The sequence below is a fragment of the Poecilia reticulata genome, linkage group LG10 (genome assembly GCF_000633615.1).
Source record: "Poecilia reticulata strain Guanapo linkage group LG10, Guppy_female_1.0+MT, whole genome shotgun sequence".
Lineage (NCBI taxonomy): Eukaryota > Metazoa > Chordata > Actinopteri > Cyprinodontiformes > Poeciliidae > Poecilia > Poecilia reticulata.
The window spans coordinates 29,175,437-29,194,681 of record NC_024340.1 but is presented as its reverse complement, the minus strand read 5'-3'; the positions used below and the strand labels follow the sequence as shown (position 1 = coordinate 29,194,681).

The 19,245-nt window shown below is 36.4% G+C and overlaps 2 protein-coding genes across 3 annotated transcripts in view; one reads left to right on the top strand and one right to left on the bottom strand.

The window, feature by feature from the left end:
* Positions 1–79: 79 nt before the first annotated feature.
* fgfbp1a (fibroblast growth factor binding protein 1a) lies at positions 80–1,693 on the top strand. Of its 2 annotated transcripts, none has more exons than XM_008421105.2 (2): positions 80–226; positions 876–1,693. In XM_008421105.2, exon 2 carries the CDS (start codon positions 876–878, stop codon positions 1,425–1,427), a length of 552 nt encoding a protein of 183 aa, XP_008419327.1. In that variant the 5' UTR covers positions 80–226; the 3' UTR covers positions 1,428–1,693. The 2 variants fall into 2 exon arrangements, with proteins under 2 accessions (XP_008419327.1, XP_008419326.1); XM_008421104.2 differs by having other exon boundaries at positions 81–226; positions 800–1,693.
* A 2,897-nt stretch (positions 1,694–4,590) lies between these two features.
* The window catches only part of anxa5a (annexin A5a), a 16,376-nt gene continuing 1,721 nt past the window's right edge, over positions 4,591–19,245 (bottom strand). The window contains exons 3-13 of the mRNA XM_008421106.2: positions 19,095–19,179; positions 17,054–17,148; positions 15,173–15,286; positions 13,271–13,361; positions 12,601–12,680; positions 12,235–12,285; positions 9,838–9,931; positions 9,141–9,236; positions 8,938–8,996; positions 8,130–8,252; positions 4,591–5,614 (exon numbers count right to left, since the gene is read on the bottom strand). Of these exons, the coding sequence (XP_008419328.1) occupies positions 5,555–5,614; positions 8,130–8,252; positions 8,938–8,996; positions 9,141–9,236; positions 9,838–9,931; positions 12,235–12,285; positions 12,601–12,680; positions 13,271–13,361; positions 15,173–15,286; positions 17,054–17,148; positions 19,095–19,179 (948 nt within the window). The 3' untranslated portion in view covers positions 4,591–5,554. The remainder of the gene's footprint in view (positions 5,615–8,129; positions 8,253–8,937; positions 8,997–9,140; positions 9,237–9,837; positions 9,932–12,234; positions 12,286–12,600; positions 12,681–13,270; positions 13,362–15,172; positions 15,287–17,053; positions 17,149–19,094; positions 19,180–19,245) is intronic.

Sequence of the window (19,245 nt, the reverse complement as noted above, 5' to 3'; positions counted from 1 at the left end):
GTGTGTGTGTGTGTGTGTGTGTGTGTGTGTGTGTGTGTGTGTGTGTGCGTGCGTGCGTGTGCATGCGTGTGTGTGGGTGTGTGTGCTTGTATTTGATACATAGTGTGTGTGTGGCTCTGGGTTTGAAGGGGAGGGCTGACTTTGCAGCAGCATTTGCAACCTGCAAGAAAAGACAAGAGCTCAAATGTGTCAGGACAGCAAACTGAACTTTCTCTGAAAACACCAAGTAAGTTTAACCAATTTTTTCCAGTAAACCTGCTCTGTGGAACTTTTCCACCAATGTTACTGGTGAAAAAGTCTTTAGTTGTATTTTATCTACAATAAATTTGATTCATTTGATGCATTAGCATAACACTTAGTATTACTTTCAAATTAATAACATTATGTTATTATAGACATGCATACATTTAAGAGTTTTAAAAATTAGTATCTGTATTTCTAGCACTGAAAGTTGTAAAGTTAGAATATTGTTTTTGCATAATAGTTATCATTTTACATGTATTTAAATCAGCAGCAAAACCTCTTTTTTTTTTGCTAAAGTGTTATACATATATTAATGTAAACTGAACTCAGATTAAACAAATTCTCTTTTATCAACCTACAATATTTGTGTAAATCTAATTTGTAAATCACTCCCTCAGTTTCTCAAACTCAAATAGGAGTGAAATGTTATTTCAAAAAGTTTGATTATTCTCTCATCTCTTCCAGAATGTTAATCTAATAGAGGCTTAAAACAGTTTTCTGAGAAAAGTGCATTGTGAGTGATATTAGGTCAAATCTCTAATGAATTCTTTTGCAGGGTGTGTTCTGTGGATTCCATGGCTCTTCTCACCAACATAGCCATCCTGATGGTGCTCGCTTGTGTTTCCCATCAGATGATGTTGGGCAGCTGTCAGAAGAGCCACGGACGTAGAGGACGGGGGGACAGAGGACATCGTAAGGAAAGATCAGGACTGAGCCGTGTGAAACCTGTTGGAGACAAACTGGTCACCAAAGATGGTTCCCGTTGCACCTGGACTGCAACAGACAATGATCCGTTGTTCCTCTTCGTTACTTGCAAAAAGGGGGAAAAGAGCTTCAACTGTAGATATGTGGCCAGACCAGCTCTTTGTCCCCAATATACGTCCAACACTTTGCTCTACTGGAAGCAGATTACCAGGGCTCTGAAGAAGCAAAACAGCCTCTGTCATAATGAAAAGTTACTGGTGAGGGCAGGCGTGTGCAAACAGGCCCCCCGAGAGGCTCACTTTAGGCTCGTAGTTGTCCAGAAGACAGTGACTCCCTCGCCTTACATTCCAGCAGCTCCAGTCACAGCCGCCAAATCCTGCCTGCCCAAGAACAAGAAGCTGGCCAAAGAGTTCTGCAGCGACTCCTGGTCTAGTGTTTGCACATTTTTTTCCACCATGGTGAACAATTATGATTGCTGAGATAGAAACAAGCTTGGCTTGTGTGGTCACTTCAGAACATACAGTATTTAAGTGTATACTTCATGTAGCTGGTGGTCTTGTAAAAAGATTATAAGAGACTTAACTTGGAAAGTGATAGTCACTGCACACTGTTTACTCTATTTGCATACAAATATGTATTTATGTGATAGAAACTGAAATGTTATGTGAACTTTAAAGTCATTTTTTTCCCGTTGTGATGATGAACAATTAAATCCATCCAAAATAAATCATAGCCGTTCACACAAGCTAAGTTTCATCTTCATTATTTAATGGGGACTCTTGATGAAGCAGTACTGGATATTAAAAAGGCACTTCATATATTAAACAACAATAAGTAATGGGTAATCAGAAATATGTGTTTCTGAGCAGATTAAATCTTTGGTTGTAGCCTGTGAGCAGTTGTGGGAAATTATTGTTTTGAAAAATTAATGCAGGTGTACCCCAAGGCTCAGTTCTTGGTGAAACTTTTTTTCAGGTTATATTATTTGCCATTTACATATACGATCAACCTGTGCCAGAGTTCACTTTTACTGAACCTGCTGTAGGTTTGTAGGCAGACCAGAGTTTGTGCATTCAAACCTCCTCAAACAAACCTGACTTTGTTTGGGGGCGTTGAGCTGAGAGGCAGTTTGGTGAAAGCACCCTAAGTATCTAGCCAGTTATCAGATTAGCTATCAGATTAGTTATTAATCTTATTTTTTAATTTTGTATGTTTCCCTCGGTTACATTAATTCAAATGTATTTAGGTGTGAAGTATCCATGCTGGGTAATGTTATGTAATTTTATGCCAGAATGTGTAATATCAAGTTCAATCAGAGGGCTTCAGTTTAATTTCTAGACACATTTCAACCTTGAAAATCTACATTAGAAAATAAACATCAGCTTTTATAAACTATGTTATTTTTTTATTTTCAGGCTGCATATTTTTAGATTTGTCTCCTTTTGGTCTTTATGTATCTTAAAGTTCCTGCTGGTAATAATCTGTTCATACTTGAGTCATCCGCAGCACGCAGAGTGTGGATATCAGCATTCAGCAGTCAATGAAAAGCAGACTTTCAGAAACCATGAGGCCAGGCTGGGATTTTAGGAGGGGAATAACTTTATACTTTTCTCTTGATTTAGTCCTGAACTCCTGCTGAAACATAATGCAATCCCTACAGCTGATATCCATCGAGTTCAGAATCTCAGCAGGATCCCTTCTGCTCTTTGTTGGAAATTTGTTATTGTAGAAAAAAAAGAAAAACTTAAGCAATGTGGCTAAAGAGAAAAGAAAATTAGAGGGGAGTCACAAAGTCAGGAGGATTACCGGGAAATCCAAATGGGTACTTAGGGAGGAATTTTACTTCAGGCAATGCAATAAAACCCCACCTGCTGAAAGCAGAACACCACTGCTGCTGGGAAGGTTGGTTAGGATAGGATAGAATAGAATAGAATAGAATAGAATAGAATAGAATAGAATAGAATATTTCTTTAGTAACACCTATCAAAAACTGAAAGCTGGGCAAACAACAGACTTGCAAATAATGTTTTTTAGGATGAGTATGGAAACTATACCATTTGAATTGCAAATGATTATTGTGCTTATTGGGTGTAGGGATGGTTGCAGTCCAGCTGCAGTATTCTGCTGATTCACAACTGGTGTGTGTGGTTTTTTTTTAAACAAATTTCTCAAAATACTCTACGGGTGCAGTCCATTAAAAGAAAGGTGTCTGAATAGTAGTTTATGCTATTTTCACTTCAAGCAGTTCTCTACACTTAAATATAAATAAAGGTTGGTTTGATGTTTGACAAACAAGAAAGACTAATACTTACCACCTTACACTCAATAGAGATAAAATGTATTACTTTTTGGGAGGAAACATCTAGAAACAAGAAACTACTAAATCTCTTTGTAGCCTTTGAAACCTTCAGAATCTGCTTTCTGGGGTTTAACTCTAATTTAAAAATAAATTTCTTTAAAAAAACTGAAAAGTTTCGTCAGACTAAAAATAAATAGGAAAGTATTAAACAACCTTACCTGGTCCAGCGTTGGCCTCTCAGTTCATCCTTGACCTTGAGCCGACCTTTTGGCAAGTTACCAACACACAGAGAACTGATATTTCCAGGAATTAAACAGATGACTCCATGTGTTTAATGAAACAAGTATTTGATATTTCAAATAATTGCACAACACAGGCTTACAAAATCACTTCTTTTGTGCTTGATTCTGCACATTTCTAACTTTTTATTTTTATGGCGCGTGGACGTTTCAGGCTTCGTCTTCAGTTATCTCTCCTTAGGGCTCTGACTGAGCAGAAAACCAGGGAACATCTTTGTTTGTTAAAGGGTGGTAAGACCATGTTAAGTAAATGTATTGCTTTTAATATGATGTGTTTGTAAATTAGAGATTGACTATTTTGCAGTGGATACTCAGTGTGTTAAAGACCTTACTAATTGTTGCTCTGTAAGAGTTAAAGTCTTGAATTGATGCTTGAAATGTGGCTTAAACTTGAGAAAAATGTACTCTTTGCATTTGTGCAACTTATGGCTTCCTTGCAATCCTGGTCTGATCACATGAGAAGTTTAATGAAAAAATAATCTCAGTTCCTACTGTACACCACAAATTCTTCAAAGTTTACTCTGAAACATTAGAAACAAAGCTAGAGTTGCAGTGTGGACCCAGCAAAATGTGGAGTTACAGGTGGTGTGACTGCCTGCAGCTCCTGATTGGCTGACAAATATCAGTCGGTCAAACTGAAAATAAATGAGAACACACTCCAACACATTTTAACACAAAGTAGATTAGGGACTGTGTGTGTGTGTGTGTGTGTGTGTGTGTGTGTGTGTGTGTGTGTGTGGGTGTGTGTGTGTGTGTGTGTGTGTGTGTGCGTGTGCGTGTGTGTGTGTGTGTGTGTGTGGCCTGAATGTTCATATGAATGCCTTTGTATGAGTACGACTGAGGTTTGAACAGAGCCTCAGGTGAGGAGGATTAAAAGAATTAATGAAACTGCACAAGAATGTACTATTGGTACGATACCATGTGTGATTAGTTGGTGCTGCTGGTTGCAGTGCGAAATGCTCCACAGCTGATGAAAGTCATAGTGCACATCTTTATAATGGAACTATAAAACACTGAAACACAGAGGATATTCCAGGAAACCTGTAGGGCAATGCTTCATAATTTATTTAAATGCTCACAAAGATTATACGTATTAGATTTGAAAATCAGTAACATATAAAGAAATAGACAAACAAAGCAGAAAGACATTGAGAAACATTAAACTATTTAATGTTTAATGAAATAGTTTAATTAAATAACTATTTAATTAAATAGTTGTTTAATTAAACCATTTACTACACTAAACTATTTTATGGGTTCATTTTTTGTGATGAACCCATAAAATCTCTTACAGTTTAAGAACAATGGAACCTATTTAACTTTAAATACTTTCAATAAGCATATTAAGTTAAAAACAAATGTTATTACAGTGGAGAGTTAATTTCTGTTGGGTCACTGCGCTGAGATTTGGGGCAGATTCTGAACTTTGCTGCCACCTTGTGGTTGAGCTTCAGTGAAGTGGACCGTTTGTCATCTCCTGTGGGTTGCTTACTGCGTGTGCCTTCATGAAAAGGTCCTAATTTATGCCAACAAGTGTGTAATGCCCTTCTATTACTTATTGATTACTGACAGCAGGTTTGGATTTCAGCATCTCATTTGTAATTAATGACAGCAGCAGTGCTCTGGACATGTTGCTTAAATAATTGATCAGCAGTATTATTTTCTGTGAGCTGATTTAACTTCTAAAAAAAGCATAAAAGAGATAACCAATTGCCATGAATGTGAGCTTGTTGAAGCTGATCCACATTAGATTAATTTATCATCTAGGATAATATTCGTTATTTTCCATTTTAAATTGAAGTCTGCATCAACACTGATCACAAAAAGGGCTGCTGATAATGAACGTATGAAGTAGACTGTATGCGACATTCATCCTGAAAATATGCTGTCTAAAGTGATATGTGGATAATTTACATATATTCAATCAATAGCAAAGTCAGAAAGGAAAAAGAAGATGGATCGATATCTAATCCCTTGTGAGTAGAACTGTCTCATCCCTCAAACATGATTAATCCTTCCCACCACAGAGGTACAGCAACGCCTTCTGGTAGTCTCCTGCTGTGTCCTCCTACAAAAAGAAAAAAAGAAAAGATGTGGAACCCTTTTTAGTCACAGGCAGAAAAATCTTCTTCCTTTTGTGTTTGAATTGATCAATTTCCCTTCAGTGTTTTTCCAGAGACACTTTGGATGTAACAATGACTCTTAATGTGACATGTGTGTGGGTGTGGGGATCCATGATTGGATATCCTGCTCCTCCTCTCCACATGGCGATGTACCCTCCAGCAGAACACACAAGCTCAAACTGGTTATGTCCTTTCTGGCAGAACTGTTTCACATCTGGGGGAAAATCGTGCCGTGGCAGAAAAGACTCTTCATATGTCAAGAGTTGTGATTTATGCAAAATTGTCAAACTTAGGTTACTGGTTTAGAAGCTCGAACACTCATCCGGGGAAAGAATGTCAAATTTGGTTAATCCTTTGATTATTTTCTTATTTCTCCAGGGTGGATTGAAGATACTGCACACTCTTATTTATAAAAACTGACAAAACATATTTAAATTGTTTAGTTAGGATCTTTCGCCAGGACCTTTGCAAAATCTCAGGCATGATAAAGTAAAACAGATGTCAAGCACAGTGGAGGTAGCATCAAATTGAGGTGTTTTGCTGCCTTCGGTACTGGTACATTTTTTAAATAAATTATTTCCTAATTAGTTTTCCAACAAGAGAATAATCCTAAACACACATCAACAAATAAAACAGGTTAACATTAAGCATCTGGAACAACTCCATATTCAGTTTAAAAACTAAATAAAGATAAAAATGGAACTATGTTTCAAACATAGATTCCTTTCAGGAAAGCAACCAGTTTTAATGAGCTCTTCAAGTATCAAATATCCAACTAGAATCATACCAGAATATTGCTTATGACTAAAAAATAGCCTGTATTTTTTCTGTGCAACTATGTTAGAAACAAATATTAATTGAGGTAAATCTGTATATTTGATCAAATACGAATAATCTTGACTCTGCGATTTTAAGAAAATCCACAATAAATTTAAATGTATGCCAAATTTCTGTTTTTGAAATTCCTTCACTATTCCACCTCGGAAATAAAAACATATAATGTCATGATTAAAGCTAATTTCTTTTCGATTTATTCAATTCAAACTGTTCTTACCCAAATAAGAAATGAGAATCAAAGAAAATGACATTTTATACAATTTATAAATTTATAAAAAACTACCAGAAATTTAAATGAAAGCAGCAAATGAGCAAAGTTCTGGAACAAATTCTAGTAACTTCTTGATATTTCTTGAATTGTGTGAAATATGGTGGCAGCATGTTGGAGTAGCTCTGTTATGTTTGTTGTGATTTGTTCTTTTCTAGACTTTTGTTCACAACTTTTTGGCCTAAGACAATGTTTGGACAATTATTCTGAGCTACAATCCCAAATCTCAGAGGAGTTGAAAAGATTGAATGATGGATGAAAAATGGATGTGGGGCAGGACTGAAGAGCAGAGAGGGAAAGAGAAAGCTCAAACTGTCTTCTATTGATGATAAAAGGCAAATATATTATCCCAAACTCCAGCGTCTTTTAAAAAATAAAATTGTCTGCGATTTCCAGACAGTTTGGTCTGGGTATTATAAAAAGTTTGCATTGTCATAAGAGCTGTCTATTTGGATTTTTGCAATCATGGCCATACGTTTCAAATTCAAAAATACTTTACTGATCCAAAAGAGAAATTAAATCCTAAGTTTCCACCTTAGTTAAATTTAATTTAAATTAAATCTTCATATTGTATCTGAAAAGTTACAATATGAAGAATATATATATATATATATATACATATATATTGATTGATATAAAACCCACGTCTGTATGAGCTTTTAGCAGCTCAGAGAGATAAACCTCCTGTTTTAATACAGCAAAATGCCACACAATTAAAATGACATTAGGAGGGTAAAAGGCAATCGTGGGAACTTTGAGTATAAAGAATAAAATAACTGACACAAAACGGCAGCTGTGAGTGAGAACATTTTTTTTTTTTGTAAAAAAAAAAATTGCATTTTTGAAACCTTTTCAAAAATTATCAAAATGATTTTATAAACAGGATAACTCAAAAGATAATAGCTTTTCAATTAAATGAAATGATAATCAAGAATGCATTTTGTTCCATTTATTCAAAGGTTATTCGCTAATGTGTAATTTATCTGTTCTGTCTCAGAGATTTGGGAGTTTCACAAAGAAAGAGAGTGATAATTCTTCTCTGTAGGAACATCTGGTCCCAGGGGAAAAGATTAATTCACTTCAGCGTGTTGAGAAGCAGGAAAGCAGTCCCATCACAGCGAACAAGACATTTAAAGTAAATTAGCAATCCCTCCTCCATCACAGCAGTGACACCAGCAGCACACCCACACCGCAACCAGCTCCATGCACAGGATGGATGTGTCCATGTAGGCAAGGTGAAAACTGGAAGATGGATGATTTTACATCCTACTGTCTTTTCTAAGGGGACTGGAATATTTAGTGTGTTTATTAAAAAACTAAATAATGTTGACGTTTTGAATTCTTGCGATTTGTACCTGGATGGTAGTGTAAAGAGACTGTCCATACATCTTCTTGAAGTTTGCTCTGATGTCCAACATGTCCACCTCGCTCCTGGACACCATTATCCTCATCAGGGTGTCATCGTCAGTTCCAGCCCGCTGAACATTAAATATACCCAATAAAACAGATGGTCAAAGTTAAGATGGGCACCTTTATTAAAAGTTACAAAAATAATCTCTGACAAGTTTATTTTGTTTTGCGAATTAGATGTAATCTTTTATGGATAAACTCCTTTATTTTCTTCTACTTTTCTACAACAGAGTAATGTGGTTTTCTGGTCTAACAAAGCATCACCCACTTTCTAAGAAGAAAAAATGTCATGCCATGCCCAGGCCTCTTACACACACCTCCAAATTGCACATACAAATTGATTGCAGGGAGACTAAAGGCCGATGATTGTGACTCTACTTCAAAAGCAATTTAAGTGGGGGAGGATGTGGCCAACATTCAAAGAAAAAACTGTAAAAGATTTTGAGAAATCCAAATCAAGACAATTTCAAGGGTCTAAAAGAAAGTTTGAGAAGTTGGAGAGAAAATATACAGATGCTAGCAATAGCTTATGACGTTACACAGTATTACATTGGACCCCTGATATACGCAGGATTTAGGAACCTTTATTTTCTTGTGGAGAGTTAGACAGGAAGGTTGACCAGCAATGAGAGTGGAAGAAAATACCAGTGTTGTTATTTATTCTACTATTTAATTTGCAACTGGTCCTTTAGTTTCCCAATGTGGCAGAGACATTTTATATTTGCAGTGTGTGGATGGAATATCGGTACCCACCCTCATGGATTGATAGAGGCTCTCAGCAAAAAATCCAGGGACATTTCTGGCACATTTCACTGTGGAGAAAATGAACAAGAGATTTAATTTAAAAAGTGTTAAGATGAAATTGTGTTAAACTATCAAGTCTAAATGTTGCTAAAATGTGTTTGTCAGGATCATAAAACTCAGAGGGAGTATTGGTCTTTGTCATTGGTTCTTACCTACAGCGAGCAGTAAGTCTTCCAGGTTCCCAGTGGTCTCGCCTTTAATGCTTTCCTCTATGTCAGAGCCAGAGATCTTCTTGTACGCATCAAAAACTAACAAAGTTATATGTTTTATTTAGAAGGAAAACATTGAAGTTTAAGTGAAAATAAGGACATTTTGAAGGCTTTCCAATATAGGTTGTCAGAGGGATAAAGAAAATCTACTTGAGACTTGAAAATGTCTCAGTGGTTCATGCAAACAATGTTCTCTCAACTTTTACATCACTATCATATTTGCATTTGACATTTGTGTTTCAAATTTTTTATAAAATATCAACAGTTTTCCAGGCTCAAATGTTTATACTATGTTCCGATTTTGAACTTCTCAATAGTAAAAAAAATAAAATAAAATGTGTGTAAACCCAACAGAGTTTTCTGCTGTCCAAACTCATCCATTTCATACCTAACTCACTTTATGTCCTCAGATTGACTCGTTACCACTCAAACTTTCACCACCTGCCTCTGTGACCTGCAACTCCAGTAAACAATATTTGCCCCACAGGAGAGCTGCTGAGGCTGAGGCTGTTGTGCATTTCACCATAATACCTGGATCTGTGCTGTGTTGTTGCTGAGATCTGGGGATTTGGGCCACCTTGCTTATCAAAGGGCAGCAACCATCGAGCGAGCATTCTGATATTATAATGCCAAACCTCACCTTTCAGGAGATGCTCAGAGCTCCTGTTGCCAAGAATTGTGATGAATTTTTCCTCATCTGTGCCAAACTTCCCCTCACCGGCGGCATACAGGTCCTGTAATGGCAGAGCACACACCTGTGTTCACACATATGCAGCCACCTGGCAGAGCCGGTGTGACAGCAGTAATGAAGGGCTTCACATTGACCAGAAACACCCGAGGATAAGTGTGTTTCACTTTCTTCTCTGCTGTTACAGAGAAATTCTTAACCTTAGGCTTATTTCTCGGCAGCTAAATGATAGTTTCTCCATTTTTCCTTTCATACAACTCACATTTTAGGAAATGACAAATTACCATGATCATTTGATAAACGCATTGAACCTTGTAATTTTCTCCTGAAGTGATCACTGAATGGTTTAGTTAAAAAAAGCTGATTGTGATGTTCTTACAGACACATTATGAAAAGGTTTTATGTGTTAGATCCCATTTCACTGCTTCTTAATAGAGAAATGACTTTTAAAGTAGATGTCCTCTTACCAAAGGTTAATACTGTCATTTTGACCGAGGCTCCTCTATAGACAAATACAGATTTGCTTTTAGCTGCTCTACAAGCTCAGAGAACAACATGTTGGCAAAAAGGATTATGGAATTTAAATTAATCTTTAATTTACTATACTTGTCCTCTGGATTGTTGCTTAGAATGCACCTCTGCATTTTCACCTTTCAAAGCTGTTTGTGCTGCTTGTTACAGGACGTAAAAACTGTCACCAAATTAATGTGGAGGTGACTCTTAAATTCCCAGCAGGTCCGGGGAGTCTCTTCTTACAATCTGTATAGTCATAGAGCTTAATAGCTTTCTATTATCGGAGTAGTAAAATGCAAATGAGGGGAGAAGTCCATCTATAAAGGATGATTATGCAGCTCATTGTGTTTAAAACTAATGTTCTGTATCGATGCAAGAAGAGGCGCAGCATATGGAGGAAGAGTTAGTTGTCCCTGTCTACCTTTTGTGTACAGCGAAAAATGAAACACTAATTATTTCCTGTTTCTGCCTGTCTGCTTCAGATTTGCTGCTGTTTTTTGGCCTTCTAACCCAACTTAATGTTTATGATTATCTCATAATTTGGCCGGAGAATACATTTTTGCCCAGATTTCTTAATGGTAAATTCAATGACAGAAAAGTGCCCTGGACCTGTAGGTGAAAGAATGCTTGAGTCATCGTCTCACCGCTGTGTTGGTATGAGATGTTTGTGCTGACATGTTCTGTTTGGTTTTCACCTAACATGGTGCTGAGCGTAGGTCCAGACGTCCATGTTTTTTTCTAATCTGGTCAAAGAACACGGTAGTACATAAAAGAGCAACTTTCCAAAGATCCAGATTTGTTATTCTTCCTCGATTGTCTTTCTACAATTGTCATGTCAGGTCTGTAAACAACTGAGGCTTGTACTGTCTAGAATGGAGCTCTTGGGTTCTCTTGAAATATCATTGTGCATTCTGTTATCTGACCTCGCTGTTGGTCTGCTGTTTCATTGTCTTAAATGTCTCACTGCAGAAGAACTTTACATTGTTTTTGGAAACTGTTACCTTCACCGAATTAGTGGGCATCATTTATTGTTATCATCATGCAGTGGCGCAACTACACATTATTCAGGTGGATGCAAAAACATAGATCGGCACGCCCCCCCCACCTCCCCAAAGTAAGGAACGTCAGGGTGAAGGAGCGACTCTCACTCGCTCCGTGAGCTTCGATTCACTCGATACGTGAAGGGTAAAACTCGCTACATTTACCTCGTTATGTGCGCGAGGTGAAGGAGCGTAAGGCGCGCTGAAGTGTATGGGAAAACCTCATCGGCGCACCGCCCCCTCCAGACGGGGTTTTGGCGCCCGCTCTGGTGCTGTGCCCCTATGAGTTGCATACCCTGCATACCCACTTTTTGCGCCACTGTCATCATGTATGCTCCAGAACTACAAACTGCCGAAACAAAGGTGGTCACACTGATAATGGTTAGTTAATGAATTAGATTAGTAGACACTGTTGATACAGTCCCATTGAAATCACATGGATACAACAATGTATTTTTGTTGTTGTCATAACTACTCTGTGCTTACTTGATATAGTAAAAGGTGAAATTGGGTCAAATGAGTGATGAAGAGATGTTCCAATATTTTAATCAAATTTTTATCTACAGTCATGTAGACGTTTACATATTTTTTTTTGTTTTTGGAGATAATACCAATTAAAATACATTAGTTCAGTTTTGAAAATCTAAATATTTCTCATTTTTAATATATGTGTTTTGAGGCAATATTGGTGCAAAATGTGAAAACTGTTTGATAATAACCAAAACAATCTATATTCAATGCATTTCTTCATTCATTTTTAGTTTGCTTGCAGATGTAAATGTTAGTATTTTCTTACCTTGGCGTCATTTTCAATTTTATCCTCTTCCACTCCCTCCTCCCTGCTCCCCTTGGCGAGCCAACAACAGTAGAAATGTAAGAGGACAGGCAGGTGCAGAAGCAGAGAGACAAGGTGACAAACAGAATCAAAAGTAGCTCAGTGTGGATGAACTCAGGGTGCTACTGAACCTAACCCGGGAAGATTAAATTATCCTGAGAAGGTCCCAGAACTGTGGGATTACCTTTCTGTCGCTAGTAAAAAAAAAAACACATCTACCAGTCACCTCTCAACTTCAGACTTAAAGCTCTCATGACTTTGTAATGAGATCACCAGAGACTCTCATTATCATGACAGGAAAGTCTTCCCAGGCGGTCCGCTCTCTACCTGCAGCAGGATCACCAACAGCCTCCCGTAGCTCCCTCCGGTGTCACTGCTGATATCCTTCTCCAGTTTGCCACCAAACTCTGGAGGAAAAATGAGAAAAAGAAACAAAAGGAAGCTTAGACTCACAGCATTTTTGGTTGCTTATGGATGCAATCGATTGTGGTCTATCTTCCAAGGACAGCTACAACAGGAATGATTAACTGATTAGCAGGAATGTCTCTTTTTCCAGATCAGAGAAACACAGCTCTTTGGCTTTGGTCCTTTTTTCCATGTTATGTGAAAAGGATTGTGTTGACCAGCTCTAATCCGTGGCATCAGAATTTGGTCTCTTTCATCTGAATAACACAGTAAAAATGTAGAAGGAGAGGATGATGCAAGAGATTAAAATCTGGTTTCTTACTGTGCTGAAGGTAAAACCTTCCTCTTTATTCATATGCAGACATACTTGGCATCATTGAAGAATTAAACTCAATCCCACTTAAACCTACCTAAATCTCATCCTTAGATGATTTAAACTATTTAAACCAGTTTAAAGACTGTTTTCAAGTCTATAATGGGGATTTCACAAAACTGGTTTCATGCTTCTAGGGTGTAATTCATCATGGTTTCCACTCCCTGACTGCAGTTCTAGTAATCATAATTTCTCTGTTCATCTGCCTCATTACATCACCTTTCTTGTAGACTTTGATGATATCTTTAATCTGATCACCAGTCCTGGAGGCCAAGATCTCAATCAGTACCTGATCATCAGTTCCTCCACCCTGGGAAGCAAACAGAGTGCATGAATACCGGAGCTCAGTATGAAACAATATAAATGTGCTTTTTTTTATCAGACTTCAGAGTGATCTAAAAAGGAGAAATGTCTTCAAGCTGAAAATCAGTAAATGTTTTATGTTTTTATTTGTTTCAGACGAAAACCAAAGAAAACATTCATCTTTAATGTTAAATATAAAAATACATTAAGATGGTGATGTGAAGCGCTAGAGAAAAAACAATTTCAACCCTTGATCCAAAGCAGATAGAGAGAGAAATGAAAGGTCATCCATTGCATTAACGTGACACATCATGACAGATGGTTTTCATTGTGGAGAACAAGAAGCATATTAAAAAAGGTATGAAAAAGACCAACTGCAGGAAGATCTTTTTCTGCAGATTTTTTAATGCAAGCTGTTCCAATATTTATAATTATTTGCAGATCTGACCATAAGCAACATAATGAATGTGATTTTATGAAAATAGGAGGGATGAAAACAACAGCAAAGAGATTAAAGAGATTTACAGAAGAGTGCATATTTTCAAAATCACTTTTTTTGGTTTGTGTGCCACATTATTAACAGGAAGAATTTGCTGACTTGGTTCTTTTTATGTTACTGTGATTTTGCTTTATGATCATTTGTTGCTGGAAACAATGGAAGACTATAAGGCTTCTATTTAAATGATCACATTCCGATGAATATTAAAGGATCTGAGGATGATTACTCTGAAGGACTGATTGCTGTAAACTTCCTCCCTGAAATCGCACAGGCTGCTTTTCATAGATCTAGAGCTACGATTTGTTGTGATGAACTGAATTCACTTAATTGACTGTATAAAAGCCTCCATTAAACCCAAATTGATTTTCTACTACTCATGAATGATCTGCCTCTGATTGTTTCAACAATGCACTAATAACTAAAATTACAATGACAATTAATTATAAAACGGGTGTGTATAGTTATTTGAAGATCACAGTTTTCTTTAACATTAGTCAAAAGTGTTAATAAAATACATGGGGTATTCTGAAATAGCATCCACTTTGGATAATACGAGTTACAGCATTGTTTAGGTTCCCTTTGAGATTAATAAAGTATTTTTGAATTGGATTTTGAGTGTTATTTTGCATTAGTAGACAAAAAATAAATAAATAAATACTGCCATGGTCCAAAGAAAAACCTTCAAGGGTTTTCAAAAAGCCTGGACATCTTTGGTCAAAACCACTTTAAGACTCTGTAAAAATATAAAGAAAGAGGAAATCAAGAGACTGTTGAATAAAAATGTTTGTTGCTTGGAAAGTATCAATACAGAACAGCTGAATTATTGTAAAAGCACCAAGTGTGTCATCACGCTTATATTTCAACCTTTAAAAAGGGCTGACTTCAAATTCCACCTCTTTCCTCCTCAGAAATTTTACTTATTTTTAAACATTTATGACTGAATTACTGCAGCAGCACATCCACTCGGTATTTCTGCTGTATGAAGGAGAGCAGCTGCTACCAGACGACCATGGAGATGGAGATGTGAACCAATTTGCCCATTCATAAGTCAGTGCATCCTAAATGAGCCAAAGGTTTAGAATTACATCTAATCCATTTCTAAGACAGAATAGATTTTTCTATGAGGGGAAAAAAATCACCTTAATGTAATTTTCATGAGATTAGACTAGTTCCTTTTGTTAAATAATGAACACCAAAAGAGGGACTTACATGTTGAAATTTAATGTCAAATTACTTGGTCTGGGAATTCAGAATAATTTGCACATGAGACCAGAAACCTGGACAAATTGAAGCATTTCAGGAAAAGTTTTCTTAGTTACCTTCACAGCCTTGTGCAGCAGAGTTGCATCATATAATACCGGCGGCGTCATCAATGCCACAATCAGGTTCTCAAACAGCCCGCCGAGCTCCGATTTCAGTGCACTGACTAAGTCCTGCCGCCACAGAATGAATAATAACATGATGACCGAAATCATTAATAAACGTATTTGTGTAGAAATCTACACCCACAATGTATTAGTCATCCTGGCAAAATGAGTGATGCAGGTTGAAATAATCAAATTAAAAGTCTAGACAGCACTTGGAAAAAAAGAGAACTGAGGGTCACTCATATGTCAAAGATATGAAAATATAAACCAGATTTTACTCATCGCAGTTACTGTGTAACTATTCTGTAGCTATGTATGTCGTCAGACAGTTAGCTTAACAGATAGATAGCTAGATAGCTAGTGTTAAGAACAGGAAACCTTCCATAGATCTGTATGCGAAGGATTAAACCAGCACAAAAAGAGTTAGCAAGGTTAAATTAATTATATTTATTGAATACAAACTGCGACAGACTGGCGACCTGTCCAGCATGACTCCGCCTCTCACCCAAAATGTCTCGCTGGAGATAGACTTGGTGCAAAGTTTGTTTCCTGAGCTGATGCACAAAATAACTCATTACTAGAGGAACTAACCTTCCACCCAGATTCACAGACATGTCTGTCCTCAGACTGTTCTTCAGCAAATAGTTATTTATCATAAAACACTTGAATAATACTTTAATTGCTTAACAGCTTAAATGTCACGTTTGTAACCTGAATCTGCCTACAATTAATCATTCATTTCTAGATAGTTAGGTATCTTTCATTTGATCATTTCTCTGGACCATATTTGATATCTTTAAAAAGTGAAAAAAAAACAAACATACTTTTTAATTTGTTTATTTGTAAATTCTGGCTTTAGATATATTTCTTCCAAATGACCAGCATAGGGCAGCCATTGATTTTTATATCATGCAATAAAGGTGCTCTGAAATAGTGCTGAAAACAAAGATAATTTTTTCAGGGCCTCGCTTGATATAATGCTGCAATATTCAAAGATATTCCGGGGGGTACTTTGCAATTTTCTCATGTATCTTTTTATTCTGTTTTTTCTACTTATACTTGAGGCAGTGATTATTTTTAGTAGGGAACCAGTAATAACCTCCACAGGTGGCCATAAAACAAACTGACAGTGAGACAGAACAGGAGGGCATGAAATGTCCAAGTTTCTTTACAACAATTTGTGCAGCTTTCTGCTCTATGGAGACTATTTTACCTAAATGGTTTTTTTCTGAAATGATAGCTGACAGGCATTAAACTTTTGTTGTGGACATTGCTGAAAGTTTTTAGGGATTTGGCTGTAAACATTGAGTCAAGACCTGTTCACATTTTTATTATCACTAATATGACAACACAAATGCATGAGTGCACCTTCATCCTCTATCACTGCTCATTGTTTTGTGAAAATCCTTTTTTAATTAGCACTACATGCATATCAGAAAAACATGTCTGTGTCCACTATCTTGCTCCAGGCAGCATGTGTCTCTTTTTAATTAACATGGACAAAGTAATTTATGCAGGACATAAAATTAAATGGAGGAAGAATAACTTCAGGGAAGGGTGTAAATAAATCCCAACTGAGCAAAAATTGAACTATTATGGGCTGATTTTGAATTATGTTGAGTAGATTAAAAATATGGATCTAAACAGAGGTATAAAAAATCAACTTTGAGGTTTTAAATTATAATTTGACTTACACTTGGTTCTTAGCTTTTTTTAAGTAGTGTATAAACATGTTCCCTTCTAGGTTCATCCTGGGAGTAAAACATTATCTCTATATTTAGGTTAGTGACAGCCAGTTGCTGCTAGTTTTTCTTTTAACTTTCCAGAACTCACCTTCCCATAGGCTTTTTTATAAGCTGCTTTAATCTGCTGACGCTGATCATTGCTGCGGGCGGATAGAACCATGAGAATGGCATCTTCATCTGTACCTGTAACACAGTTTCATGAAATACATTTATTGTAAAAACTCTGGACACTGTGTTTTGATGTATAATAATAGTAAAACAAATTCATTACAAGTTATGCATTTATTTTGTGCTTAAATAATTTATGTTTAAAAATGGGGCTAATTATCAGTCACAAACTACATATTTTGCTCCATTTCAACACATATAGTGTTTTTGTGCTCAGATGCTCCAAATAGAGCTGATTTTAATAGTGGGTGAGTTTGATGGCTTTGGAGAAATAATTTTCCATCTCCAAGCAAACATAAACTCCCATCAGTCAGTAAAAGGTTCCTATTCCAAGGTTATCAATAACTGAAAAGATTCAACTTAACCTTTCCTGCTTCAACAGAGAAAATACAATATAACCAATCACAACATGACATCATCAAAAGCCAAGCTAGTAACTAATGTTAACTATAAGTCACCCTCCTAATGATACCTCTGTAATAACTGCTAATCAAGTGCACTTGATTAAAGGGCATCATATTTATAAAACATAAATTAATTATAATAACCCTTTCTAAAAACACTTCCTGACAACCAAACATTTGTAGCCTCACCTCTCTTGAAAACAGGAAGTGATGAGCATATATTGGTAATAATGTGTGACATGGATCCCTGGCATCTGATGCAGTATTGTTGTACAAAGGAAACACTTTTATCTTGATTCGACATATTTGGCTTAGAAAGATGTTGAATGGATGAGATTATAATACAAGAAACGTGGGAGAAAAAGTCCTAGATTTCTCACCAACCAAAGGATTAGAAAGGATAAACACAGTTCATGCTGATGCCATGACAGGAACCGGGAGCCAACAGCCAAACCACCAACGCGACTGCAGGTGTTGTTTCTGATGATGACGTTTGTTGGGTGAGGAAATTATTTCTCTTTCATTTTAAACTGTCCTTTGTTGGTACAAAACATCTGCTGATGTCCATTGATTTTGTCGACTCACTGACCAGCAAATAGCTTTAGCTGTGAGTGTTTTTTTTATCTATATCTGAGTCAAACTGTGAAAAAGTGACTGCAGCTACAAAGTGATTGTATGTGAATATGTAATTTCCGTTCTGCCTGTAGCAGGGGACATCATTCAAATAACTGCTAACTACTAAAATATCAACTCGGCTGCCAGTTTATTGACACTGAAAATGTTAATTTCTTTATCATATCATGCTGTTCACCAATTATATATTTTTTTATTTAAGCTTACTATTTTATGAAGGACCTAAAAGTCCTATCAAGCTTCATTTGACACCAGATATTTACATACTATAAAATGATGGTTAAACCTTTTTCTCCACTGTCTGATATTAAATCAGACCAAACTTTTTCTGTTTTAGATTAGTTGGGATTTCCAAAATTATTTGTATTTTCCAAATGCCAAAATTATAAGAACATTTTAGAGAATTTTCTTTTATTATTATTAATAAAGGTGACAACCACATGTTTGTGCAGGGAACCTAATTGGTGTTCATGTTGGCAGCTACATTTCTGTTGCATAGTTAAACTTTAGTAAGGCAATGATTTTATAACATGTATAGTTTCTGCTTCATTGGACATAAAATAGGTTGTTCTGATAATACAGTTGTTGGGAGGAACGTGACGATACATCAGAATAGTAATGCTGGTCAGAACTGGAGCAAAGCTTCAATGTGTATTTGAATGCTGATGTAAATGTCATTTTGAGTGACAGCTACTATCACAATAAGTTGTTTTCTACCGCAGTTTATTACTTTTATACTTCACAGCCTCACTGCAAAAATCTCAATATAAATCTTCAATTAATGAACTAAAGTGTGAGTTACAAAATTTACTGTTATCACTGTGGACTTTGTGGATATTATAAATCATTCTGTATTAAATAAAATTATGTTTACAGAAAAGGTTTTTTTTTTATTTAACTATTTCCCCCATTTAGCATGCTTACCAATTCCTTTCATGGCTTTATGAAGAAGTTCAGCATCATGTTTTGCGTTGAAATGAACAAAAGGTCTAACGCTGCCTCTGTACTCCTGCAGACAGAAGCAGGGAAAAAGGATAAACATTATTTCCAAAAGTGACAACAAACTTTATATATA